The sequence below is a fragment of the Diuraphis noxia genome, unplaced genomic scaffold (assembly GCF_037042655.1).
Source record: "Diuraphis noxia isolate RWA-SAM2 unplaced genomic scaffold, SU_Dnox_SAM2 contig0001, whole genome shotgun sequence".
NCBI classification, from domain to species: Eukaryota; Metazoa; Arthropoda; class Insecta; order Hemiptera; family Aphididae; genus Diuraphis; species Diuraphis noxia.
In genome coordinates, this window is record NW_028301711.1 from 29,893,233 (window position 1) to 29,906,422 (window position 13,190).

At 25.8% G+C, this 13,190-nt stretch overlaps 1 protein-coding gene across 18 annotated transcripts in view; it reads left to right on the top strand.

The window, feature by feature from the left end:
* bt (projectin protein bent) overlaps positions 1-13,190 on the top strand; it is an 83,973-nt gene that overhangs the window by 17,208 nt on the left and 53,575 nt on the right. For 5 of the 18 annotated variants that reach the window (XM_015511508.2, XM_089220044.1, XM_015511510.2 and 2 more), the window contains 30 exons: positions 65-285; positions 392-703; positions 821-911; positions 980-1,152; positions 1,228-1,401; positions 2,841-2,920; positions 2,994-3,160; positions 3,239-3,267; positions 3,359-3,418; positions 3,522-3,593; positions 4,630-4,698; positions 4,767-4,844; positions 5,740-5,799; positions 6,064-6,123; positions 6,410-6,469; positions 7,163-7,210; positions 7,513-7,572; positions 7,764-7,835; positions 8,535-8,627; positions 8,717-8,806; positions 8,862-8,930; positions 9,762-9,830; positions 9,962-10,039; positions 10,205-10,276; positions 10,357-10,419; positions 10,522-10,584; positions 10,671-10,772; positions 11,174-11,362; positions 11,952-11,996; positions 12,390-12,428. In XM_015511508.2, the coding sequence (XP_015366994.2) occupies positions 65-285; positions 392-703; positions 821-911; positions 980-1,152; positions 1,228-1,401; positions 2,841-2,920; positions 2,994-3,160; positions 3,239-3,267; positions 3,359-3,418; positions 3,522-3,593; positions 4,630-4,698; positions 4,767-4,844; positions 5,740-5,799; positions 6,064-6,123; positions 6,410-6,469; positions 7,163-7,210; positions 7,513-7,572; positions 7,764-7,835; positions 8,535-8,627; positions 8,717-8,806; positions 8,862-8,930; positions 9,762-9,830; positions 9,962-10,039; positions 10,205-10,276; positions 10,357-10,419; positions 10,522-10,584; positions 10,671-10,772; positions 11,174-11,362; positions 11,952-11,996; positions 12,390-12,428 (2,858 nt within the window). The remainder of the gene's footprint in view (positions 1-64; positions 286-391; positions 704-820; positions 912-979; positions 1,153-1,227; positions 1,402-2,840; positions 2,921-2,993; positions 3,161-3,238; positions 3,268-3,358; positions 3,419-3,521; positions 3,594-4,629; positions 4,699-4,766; positions 4,845-5,739; positions 5,800-6,063; positions 6,124-6,409; positions 6,470-7,162; positions 7,211-7,512; positions 7,573-7,763; positions 7,836-8,534; positions 8,628-8,716; positions 8,807-8,861; positions 8,931-9,761; positions 9,831-9,961; positions 10,040-10,204; positions 10,277-10,356; positions 10,420-10,521; positions 10,585-10,670; positions 10,773-11,173; positions 11,363-11,951; positions 11,997-12,389; positions 12,429-13,190) is intronic. The other 13 variants (XM_015511512.2, XM_015511515.2, XM_015511521.2 and 10 more) reach the window with 9 other exon arrangements.

Genomic DNA, 13,190 nt, shown 5'->3' on the forward strand with positions numbered 1-13,190 from the left:
TTAAAGATACAACATAATTATTGGGATACATTTAAATAAAAAAAAAAACCTATTTTGATTTCAGGTGGTGATAGTAGTTCTGGATTTGCACCATCGTTTATCGAGAAACCTCGAATAATTCCAAACGAATCTGGCACACTAATTACACTCCGGTGCAATTGCACAGCTAATCCTAAACCAGAAGTCATGTGGTATAAGGGTACAAAGCTTGTCACGGAGACGTCAAAAATTTCTATGAAAGTTACAGGACAAGAAAATACGTACGAAATTCTCTTATTGATACAGGTAATATTTATGTTTTTCAGTCGGTATAATACTATATAGTTAAATTATTATTAAAGTAAAATTAAACAATAAGGAGAATAATAATAATAATAATATTTAATTATAGGATCCAATTGGTCCAGACAGTGGCACTTATAGATGCCACGTGAAAAATGAACATGGTGAGAGTAATGCGAATTTAAATCTTAACATCGAAACTGATCCTGAACCAGAAGGCGAACCTCCTACATTCTTAATTAAACCAAGAATACAGTCCAAAAACAACGGTAAACTAGTAGTAATGGATTGCACTGTGAAAGCAAGTCCCAAACCAGAAGTCGTCTGGTACCTCGATGGTAAGATATTGGTCCAAACTTCTAGACTTTCTTGGAGAGTTGAGGAAAAAGGCGATTCTTACTACATATGCCTGGAGTTGAAGGTATTTTATAATTAATTTTAAATCTCAAAATAATTGAAAATACATTTCAATATAATTGTGTTTTTATGATATATGGTATGACTAATTATTAATTTATCTTGAATATAAAATAATTAGAATCCAGGTAAAGATGACACGGGGTTATATAAATGCAGTATAAAAAACGGGAATGGTGAACTGAATGCAAATCTCACACTCAATATTGAAAGTAAATAAAAATACATCCCCTTAACACGTAATAAATATAAATTCCCTTGTATTTATTCATGATTACAGTAATACCAGTGATCAAAGAAGTTCCACGTGTTGTCACAATATCAAGAACTAAAAACGTTGTCATTGAGTGTCGCATCCAGTCCATTTTCGAACCCCAGTGCATATGGAAAAAAGACAACACTGTGATCAAAGACAACGTTTCAAGACAAACAAAAATCGAACGCGTCAACGATGTAAAAATAATTTAATTAATATTATAATAAAAATTGTTCCAAATGTATAACAAGCTAACTGCATTGATCCATTAGGGAGAGTATCTGGTAAAATTAGAAGTGAAAAACGCAACTTCCAACGATAAGGGTATTTACAATTTAATTGCTAAAAACGAAAAAGGTGAAGTTGTATCGAGCCCTATTGAAGTCAAAGAAGTTGTAGCAGAAAAAGTAGAAAAACCATCTATTGATGAGAAACTAAAATCAATCGTGAGTACTAAGAAAAAATGTAGTGTTCGTGTGATTTTTTTTTTCATTTTTAATACTAATTTAACTAACGAATGCAACTTATACATTTTAGTTATGTATAGAAAATATATATTCTTAAATTTTTTTAATTGAAACGATTCCATTAAGATAAAAAAAAATATGAATATTTATTCGAAATTATCAGGTAATCATTGTGTTAAAAATTAATTTTATAAAATATGTATGTTGTAGACTTATAGACTATAATACAATATTATAATTTTTTCTTTTTTTTTTTTTACTATTAATTAAATATTAAATATGAGATAAGTATTAAATTATAGCATTCAATCAAATAGCCACACACATTTGCATACCGTGTGATTTTATTAAAAATATTATGGTTTGTTAGTCACATCAACATTTGGCGTTATTTCTTCTTTATTCCTATAAAATATCATCGGTCCCAACCGAGGATACTGACCATCGTGCATTGACCAATCATTTACTTCAAGGTTATCATTTTGTTCCTTTTCTAGTTCATCTTCCCACATCATTACTTTAAATTCATTATCTTTATTGGGAACTTGTCTGATATATTGTACATCTTTGCGTACTTTTTCTTTAAATTCCGGGGGAGTAGAATGTTCAAGATTATCGGAATCAATATTGTCCATTTTTTACCAAAAGGTTATTAATTTGTAAACGTGTTATAATAAACTTAAATTTATTTGTTTAGCTCAATTTTGATTGTTATTTCCTAGTAAATTTTTTTAAATCAAAACATTTTATTCTATGTAATTAAAATATTATGTTTAGTATTAATTGTAGCCAAAATATAAGAAAATGGTTCGATAATGTTGCGCAAATACTAAAATGCATTTAGTTAATATTAATAATTAGCTTTTTTTTAGGATTATTGGCAAATAGATTATAATGTTAAGTAGAATTATAGATTGTTGAATATAGAGTTAGCTGATAAAATTCAATTTGAATTTTGACAAAAATGTGATTAAAATATTATACCAAATATTGTATTTGATATATTATAATTGTATTATTTTATGTTTTATTCGTTGTTAATAATTTGCTTTTTATAGATGGTTATTTAATTAATCATGTTACAGTACAAATAATGCAAATTATTCTTATTTATTATGCTTTATTTATTTTGAAATTTGCAAGTTAAAAAAATGTATTAATGCTTCATGTGCCAGTTTTTTTATAATCAAATGCAATTCAAAATATACCCAAATTTATAATGTAACATCATCCCTGAAAAGATGTTAAAAATTGATGATTAATAAAACTTAGTGAGTATTTTTCAAGTAATATAATATTTTTAGAGCTATATATTTTAAGTAACATAATATATAAAGTAAATGCATAAATATATACTACCTATATTATGTAACGTTAGTAAAATATTCAAGTGTAATATTTTTTAATCATTATTATAGCGTGCTAATGAAGGCGAACGAATAGAATTCGTTTCTAGTTTATCAAAAATTGATAAGCAAGTCACGGTTACATGGTACAGGTAAGAAATTAATTATTACAAATGTTGATTAATTATTAAAAATTATAAGTCATTCATAAAATACATTATTTAGAAATTCAACGCAAATTACGGAAACATCAGAAACAATTATTAAATTTGATGGAAAACGAGCAAGTTTAATAATCACAAAAACTAGAACAGAACACACTGGTACCTATAAAATTGTGTTTAAAAATTCTGCTGGCAGTGATGAATCGTCTGCAGAACTTAACATTCTCGGTAAGTATAATAATGCATAAGTGCCATAAGTATATAAAAGTATAAAATATCATAATAATTTGTTTGTCTTTAAAATAGAAAAAATGGAAATTGATGAGAAACAAGAGGTAAGATCCAATATAAGATTTGGAAATTTTTTTTTTTAAGTTTTAAAGTTTTTAGTATTAAAAATTTTTTACAAAATATAATTAATTTCAGGAGGAAGTTAAAGAAATAAAAGAAAAAACTGTAAAACGAAAATCTTCAATTACAACAAAGGTACAAATCAAATATAAATTAAATTACAAAACATATAATTGTTTAATACCATAAATTTAATTTATGATGTACCTATCTGAAATTTGCGTTTTATTTCAATTAGAAGACTACGGAGAGCAGCGAGACTAACGAGAATGCTCCACCAGAAGTAAAACGAAAATCTTCAATACTTAAGGTAAAAAATTAACCTTTTATTAAACTCATGCAAATTAAAATTTAACTTGTGGGGAATCACATAGTCTCCGTTGTAGTTGTCAAACTATTAATATCAGCAAATATGAAATAGAACTATTTTTTTTTTATAGACTTGGAGCATGTATTTTATATAATTTTTTTTTCATAAGGCCTAATATGATACTAATAATAATACTATAATAATAGTATAGTATATTATATTAGCACCATAATCTTCCCATCCACAACTATTCCATTATTCACGATACGATATGTAGTGTTTTGTATGTTTATATTTCAAATACAAAGTTAACATTCATTGTGATGTTAGTAAACAAGTGAATCACAATTAAAGATTTTATATTTATACCTTAATAAGAAATTTTTATTTTAAAACAATGAGTTAATTGTTTTTATAATTTTTATATCATAATATTTTCAAATTGAAACATTGTTTCATAATTTTAGACTTTTAGAGTAGGTAACTATTTAACCAGTTATTCCACAGAATTCTCACTGTTTGAATATTTTAAAAAAAACTCCTGATAATGAAGTGTTCACTTGGAACAATTTAATTAGTATTATCGACCTGTTATTTATAAAGATATAATGTTTTGACGAAATCTTTATTCTAAAAATTCCGTTAACAAGATTTTTGAAACTATACCTACATAATTGCATCTTTTTATGAAATGTGCAATTTATGTTCGTATATTTTACATTTTTCTTCTAGTTGATACAATTTTTATTTTTAACCATTATTATTGATAATATTCCGTAAAAATTTAACAATCAAACTATAAATAAATTATCATTATTCAATATATCTTATATAGTTTCACATAATGATCGTTTTGATTTAAAATACGAGTTCCTTAAACTTTTTTATCGTATAAATTGTATTAATAAAATTGATTTTTAAAACAGCAAGCCTTAAAATATAATTTAATGAGGATTCAATGAATTATGTTGTGTTGTGTATGTTTCAAATATTTTCGAATAATAATATTATGATTGAATAAATCTAATTTATATAGACCACTAATGAAAGTGAGCAAAAAGAAGATGGACAACCTGAAGTAAAGAGAAGATCATCTATATTAAAAGTAATTAAATTCCAATGTTATGATAAAATTAATTGAATACAATTCTACTAAATGCTTCAATATTTTAGAAATCATCAGAAAGCACTACAACTACTACAGTAGAAGAGCAAAAAGATCAGGAAAAAAGAAGATCTTCAATATTGAAGGTAATAATTTTTAAACTTAGAATAATGAGTTAGTCAATTAAAGTAAAACTTTTTCTAATGCAATAAATAAGAAAATCAGTGGCGGAGCTATGATAGAGTATAGCTTAGCAGTGTCCCGGAGTCCTACAATATTACACTTATATTTTGAATGTTCACAAAGATAATATCACGTAGGTGGGTGCTTTGGCTCTTTAGCACCCCCTGAGTCATAATTAACATCCTAAATAATTGTTTAAAAAGCTAAGTCCTCTTAAGTTATGAAAAAACCTGAAGCTTAAGCACCCCCATGCTCAAATGTCTAGTTGTGCCAATAGGGGGAGGGGGGCTTGTTCATTTAATACCCCAGAGTCATCTCCCATCTAGCTACGCCACTGATTAGATATACGAGTATATTGATTTTAATCCAAATTGGTGGGACAGTTTAAAAAGAGTACTTTCTAATTATACACCCATTTTCCAATTTAAAATTTTTATTACAATTGGAATTGATTAATTAATACCTATATAGTGATAATAGTATGAGGTAGGTATAATAAACTACTACAATAATGTACTATAATGTAAACTACAATATAATATAAGGAAGAGTGTAACTATTTTATTTCTAATAATTAATTTAATATTTCATAATAAAAACTAATATTTATTTACTAAGCTACCGACCTATTATAGATACTTGATGATTGATAAATTAATTATTACTAGATTTTAGATCATTTTTTCTTCAATTATTAATATATTTTACCTATTTAATATTATACATCACCATTGCTATTTGAAAATTATCGAAAATATTTGAGCTTCCAACTACTACTTTTTTCGCTCTAGTTTTTTTGAATCTTTAAAGTTTAAAGTGGTGTTTTATCAAAATATATGAGTAAAATGATGTTTTTAGAATTCCATTAATGAAAACACTGAAGTTAAAAATGAGGAGATAATGAAACCATTGATAAAAGTATGCATAAATTATTAAAAATAATGTGCTGTCAATATTTAGTTATAAAATATATATTTAAAGTATAAAAATAATTAACAAATGTTAGTCTTTTATAATTGTGATTGGAGCAAGATGTGTGTCTATTGCTTTATCCATACGTTTTGTCAGTTTCTATTTAATTTTATGTTCAACATTTTGAATATACTACTTTTTTTAAATTTATGAAATGTTATCATTTATAATTATTTATAATTCATATAAACAACGTTCATATTTGTATAGAAAACTTCGAGCGAAAAAGATGAAGTTAACGACGAAAAAATTAAGAAACCATCGGTAAAAGTATGTATAAATACTATAAATTATTGATAATAAAAGAATACGAGTAATATTGAAATTAATTATAAATTAGTTATTTGTGAAATAATAACGTATTTTGTTCAATTTTGAATTACATTCTATAATACTGCAACGTTATTTAAAAAAATAATTTAAAGCAAGACGGACTGATATACAATTATCCAATCATACAAAAATCTTCATCGTGTTAATTTTTTTTTTATGTTAAACATTTAAAAATATTACCTACATAGGTTATATGTATAATATATTGTTTTTAATTGTATAGAAACTGTCTAGTGAAAAAACCGAAGTTAAAAACGAAGAATCTAAGAAAACATTGACAAAAGTATGTATTTTCACAAATAATAAATAAATATTTTTTTTTACTTACTATTTACGTGGTACATATACATATAATTATATATGTACTTTATATACCTTAATATAATGCAAGTTTATTAATTATATATACCGAGTGTAAAGTGTAACAAATCTATTTGTCTATGCGGTATTGCGGTGGTACTATATGTATCACGTTGTCATGTTAGATAATGATAAAATATATGTTTTTACTATTGATTACCTACCTTTCAATGATAACAAAAAACTGATTAGCAAGAAATAAATTTGAATCTTAACAAACTTTAAAAATTGTTCAAACATTAATGACATAACCTAATTAAAATTTTTGAATGCTTAACTGTTTTTAAACTTATTTATGAAATAGCTATCTTGGATTATAAGAAAAAAATTTAATATAAAATTTAAATTATTTAATTTTAGCTGTAAAAAATAAAATAAAATATACCATTTGAAAATTATAGCGCTGAACTTTAGAAACCATACAAAAAAAAAAAAAAAACTGAAAAACATTGAATAGAAAAAAAAAGTTATAGGATTAATCAAATAGACCTGTTACAACCTGTTACAACCTGTATATAGTTCTTGCATCATATATATAATTTTAATTTTACTCGCTAGTTCTATCTCTTATGTTTTTGAAATCAAAAACTAAAATATATTATTTTTATTTTAATAGAAATCTTCTGAAGTTAAAGATGAGGAAACCAAGAAACCGTTGACAAAAGTATGCATTAATAAAATTTAATATCATAAATAGTGTAGAATAAAATGGATTTTTACTTATGTAATAGTTTCGCTTTATTATAGTTTATCTTAATATCTATTTACATTTTTACTAGGGTTCTCAATGAACCAGTTTATTGTTATCTTTTAAATTTGGTATTGAACTTGAACAATGTTACGTTTAAAATAAATTGGTGGCATTAGAGTTTCTGATAGTCGGGACGTCAGGTCTTTATGTTTTGACTTTTTAGACTTTTATACTTTAAATGTCTGCAAAATTCATTTGTTTTCTGATTTGTTTAGAAATCTACAGTCGAAAAAACAGAAGTTAAAACTGAGGAAATTAAAAAACCATTATTAAAAGTATGTATGCGTGTAGATTTTTGATAAAATATATTGTAGTTTTATCCTGTTTCTTGAGTAATAACGAAGTATTCTAGTCATTTGTTCATTTGTTTAGTTGTATAATTATATTAGATGTACATACTTTTATTTACAGTTTAGAGTTTATATAGGATAGTGTTTTATATTTGTGCTTTGCGTGTTTTATTTAGACAACGACTGAAAATGATAATTCATTACCAACTGAAGAAGAAAAAGTAATTGAATCCCCTCGATCAATTAAAGTAATTATAAGATACATGTTAAAAGTTTTATTTTCAGTTTTTTTTTTACATTTATAAAAAATTTCAATGAACAAAGTTTATGCTGTGGCAGAACACAAAAAAAAAATTCATACTGTGTTTTTAGTCAATATGTACCTTATTTAAATAAAAATAGATATTTACGGTAAGCTTACAAATTTATTACATGCCTGCATATTAATCAGAAACTATTTTATAGTTATAAATGTATAATAAGTTAAAATAATATATAAAATTGCATTGGAAATCATAATTAAACGCTGATCATTTAACTTAAAAAGTTTTCATGAATAAATGTATACAAATATTATTTTTATTTTTTTTAAAACAATCGTTTTAATAATATCACGAGTTGAACTTATTTGATGTGATTATCATTTTAATCTTGAAGTTCAGAAGTTTCGTAGATACTATATAGGTATGTATACCTACCTAATAAAAATTCTCAAAATAAAATAAAGGGCATTCATTTTGTCAAATTCATAGCATTTAACTAAGGTACATATTTAAAAAAAATTTTTTTTACCCTCTTGTATGCAACTGGTTTTTATTATCAACTGCCACTAAATTATTATGATAAAAAATAAAAAAATATGAAAAAAATGATAAAATAAACCTAAAGTTTAAAATTTTATTTTTATCATATATGAATATAAATTCTAAGTTCCTATTATTATACAGAAAATCACTGATGAAAATAAAATTAATAATCATATTGAAACTCAAGTGGCTAAAGAAATTGTCGAAGAAAAACAAAAGCCACCAACATTAAAAGTAAGGATACATTATTATAATATAATTTATAGTATATTGTACATACAAATCGCATGCCTACATAACATACCATACATATTTGTTAAAAGATGGAAACTGAAGAAAGTAATGGTTATACATCCCCACCTGAAAAAATTATTCAGGATAGTCCCATAAAAAGGAGAGGTTCATCGATAAAAGTATGTTTTGTAAATAAATGTTATTCAGTAGTCAATAGTTTTTATATGTATTTAGAAAACCAGCGATTCGTTAGAAACAGTTGAAGACAACAAAACTGAAGTTAAACGACGACCATCAGTAAAAGTAAGTTAATAATGAGAGTTAAGGTATTATAAATCCTATATTTGAGTTGTTGTGACTACAATTTCAAATAAGCGATTGGAGTGGTCTAAAGAAAATGACGGTATCATTATGTGAATATGATATGATATGATATATATATATATATATATATATATATATCATATGCCAGCGAGTTTTAGCTAATCTTGATTCGTTCATATATCCTGAAAATCACACATAAGTATGATTGGTAGAAAAATGAGAAATATGTTTTCCGAACGATTGCAAATATGTGAACAGAGTCAGTGAAATTTAACTCACTATAGCGTGATTTTATTTGGTTTATCTTCTTTTATTCACATTCCATTTTATTATTCACCATATAAGTACTTATTTCTTGTTGCAGTTTGTTTTGGGTAAAATTTTGAAATCTAAAATAGTTTGAATGTACTTTAAAGTAATTTATAATTTGTTTGAAATTCTTCAATTTTGTTACGATTAGATTACTATATGTATTCATTAGAAATTTTTAAACTCGATGATTATATGTTTTCACTATAAATTGGCTTGATATTTTGCGCACATTCATCAATGTTATTGTTTAAGTAACTGTAGAACGTACTCCTTTTTTTTTAATAACACATATTCACAATAAATATGTATAGGTACCTTGTTAAAATTCATAAATTCGGTGTAATATTAGGGACAAGAACAAAATCATAGTTGATACCTAATTGATAATTTATTTTAATGAATATGAGAATTATAAATAGGCTGAGGGCTAAATTATGGTTTTTTTTTATCAAAAAAAGCGTACAAGGTTATAATCTTATGAATTTGTATAATATTTAGAAAACTGTTGAAAATAAAATATCAGTAGAAGAAGAAAAATTAGAAGTGAAACGTCGCCCTTCAGTAAAAGTAAGTATCGAACGTGTATATATACTTACTAACTCGTATTTAAAATGTAGATACTATGGGTTGGTTTTGTAAAAATTGGCATATTTCTTATGGAGATAACTATATAGTTTGCATTGTACATATGTATTTAGAAAACTGACGACGACAGTGCTCCTACAGAAGATAATAAAATCGATGACAGTCGACGACCGTCGATGTTGAGTGTAAGTGTGAGTGTACAGTGTATATATTTTATTATTAATATAAATATGTTTTAATATATAAGAAAAGTATAAATATTACAAAATAAAATTATGTTCGTATTCGTAATATGATGTTTGCGATGTACCTATCTAAAACAATATTAAAGTCAAGTTATTATGTTTGAAATACAGAACAAATCATCAGAAAGTAAAAAACTTATACAAGAAGAAAAGCCAGCTATGAAAAAACGGCTTTCTGTGAAAGTAATAATAACAAATTAAAATATAAATACATTATAAATTCTCTTCTTAAAATATTTATTTGGTTAAATTATGTACTTTAGAAGAAAAAAGACTCTGTTGAGCCTGAACAGCCAGAGAAAAAAATGCGGCCAGCTATATCGAACGTACGTTAAATGCCCAATTATGGATATTTTAAAAATTTAAACTACTATAGAATATCATTGATAATATTTGTTTTACATTTGATCTGAATATTATTTTCACAGGGAACTAAAGTTGATAATTCACAAGATTCATTCGACGATAAATCAATTGATGAAAGGACACCGGTAAGAGTAAAAAAAACGAAATAATAAATATACAATTTGAATTAATATTATAACTGAATTTTAATATACGTCGACTTATTATTTAGGAAACTAGTGTAGATTATTCTATGATGTCTGAAGATGAAAACTCTATACAAGAACCAAGTATAAAGTTGGACTCTTCTGATGAAAAAGTTCCGACAGGCAGGGTGAGTATAAGGGATATTCGTTGTACCTGCCAAATCATTGTAATAATAATACGATTGAAATATTTTTTACGAGAATTTATTATGTAAGATTTTTATTCTTTGATAATGTTGTTATTATCTCTACGCCTCAGGAAAAATATGAAAATTGTTTATGAAATACGATAAAAAAAAAAATTAGAATTTATCTTATACGAATCGAACATAATATGTTAAGTCAAGATATATCATTATCCAGGTAAAATGCACGGTTTGCGTTAGAGAAAAATTTCTATAGTTTACCAGTTGATTTCATTACGCATGCCCACGCTCCTATATAAATTCATAACCAACGTCACATAACTCATCTCGACTATCGACAGACATTCGATCGCTTGCTTTTACGTTATTATTGTTAATTGTAGCCAAGTCGAGTACCAGAAATCAAAGCACCTGAAATGCCCAAAATCGAGGTTATCCGTGAATCAACGCCAACCGACAGCAGGAAGAACTCACTGGGTCCAAATTCTGGACAATCGAGTCGCCGAGGTTCGCTAATACCACCACCAGAGGACAACAAAGGCCGCCGCCCGAGTTTAATAATCAGTGACGAGGTAAATTATCATTGTAAACTCAACTGTCGGATGGCATTAATGCTGTCTTAATTTGTAATTATTTAAATTCTCTTTCATTCGTTCTACCTTCTTTTAAAGCTCATTTCTACAAAAAGTATATATTTTCTTCATTTTTTTTTTTTTTTTTTTGTTCTTATACGCATTCTTAACGGTGCTCAGTATGTAAAGAGCGCAAAATTAGTAAGCATGATGACAAAATTATCAACTGCTTTTATATATATATTTTTATACAATAGATTTTACAATAACCATTTTTAGTGTTGAACATATTGTAGATGAAACGTAGATAAAATAGAATAGACAACAGTAAATTATTATAACCATATATTATACATACATGTACAGTGGATTTTGAAGCCTTTAATTTAGCATTTGATTAAACATATTCACTTCAAATTGTTTGCAATACTGGTATTTTACGATAATCCTGCATTTATATATAGGTATTGTCAACTCTACTCTTATACATTTACTTTTGTTCGAGGATTTCATAGTTTTGTCTTAACAATGGGAGTAGGAATGGAAATAATGTCGGATTTTCAAATACATTTTAAATTATCTATTTTAGGAAAATAGAAAATTACGGCCCGGAGAGGTCCTGGAAGAAAAAAAGGTGAGGGTGTTAAAAATCCAATGTGAACAGCGTCTCTTTGGTGAAATGAATTAATAAACTGAAAAATAACAATGGTTTTTTTACCCTCATCGGCTGTTGTGACTTTCATAGTGGACGTACTTTGGCGATGGCGAAATGAATAATATCAAAAATATTCATATTATACGTCTTATATTTCAATATTTCAATATTTTTTTTAATTTAAACTCAAACTTTAATAAATTACAATAATCTTCTTATCCAATACCTCGATAATTCCGTATACAAATTCGTCATCGCCATCTATCAAAATTTCCAAACGTTTGTGTTTCTGTCTTTGTGTCGTCTCCCTCGGTTACTTCTGGTTAACCGCAACTTGTTTAACGTGCTTTCAATTAAATTATGTTTATGCAGGTTGGAAAATTGCGGCCTGGTCAGGTTATTGATGCAAAGGTGAGGTTTCATTCATAGTGTTTCCTCGTCACAATAGTCACTGTTCCGATATGATTGCGTTTTTTCTTGTGTAACCTATATTGTGATGTCAAGTTTTATATTTTTATTTATTGATCGTCATTTTTACGTGTTAGTCCTGTAATCGTTCGTTTGAAGATTTCTGAATGGACTGTGGATACATATTTTGACATTTACATCACTAACGGAACTAACGGAACAATCTATTTTAATTTTTTACAGGAGTATTTTTAACAATATATAAATTTGTTAAGAATAATATGATTCAATCACATAAGTCTTATAAATAGAAACTGTAAAACAATGTGTTTGAAATATTTATTTTGTTTTGTAAGAACAGGTATTTATAAACAAAATATAAATATTATTTTTTAAATTAATGTCTGTGATATTTTTAAGACCAAACTTAAAGTTATATTGATAAAGATTATATTATATTCATAATATTATATGGGAAGCATAAAAAAAGTTGTGTAGCTATTAGTTTGGTATTGATACGAATACTCAATACAATCATAAAATATTTAAATACAATTGTTAATATCACAACACTAAATGTACTACTACTATACCTATAAATTGAAGTTCAAAAATGTAATTGTTTAATTATGTTAATTATGAATATTACCAGGAAATAAATACTTAAATATTTTTAAATTTGTTGTGAAATGATAAATACTCAATAAAGTAAAATATATAGTATTTAAGTCCCAAAGACGTATACAATACATCACCAAATAAAAT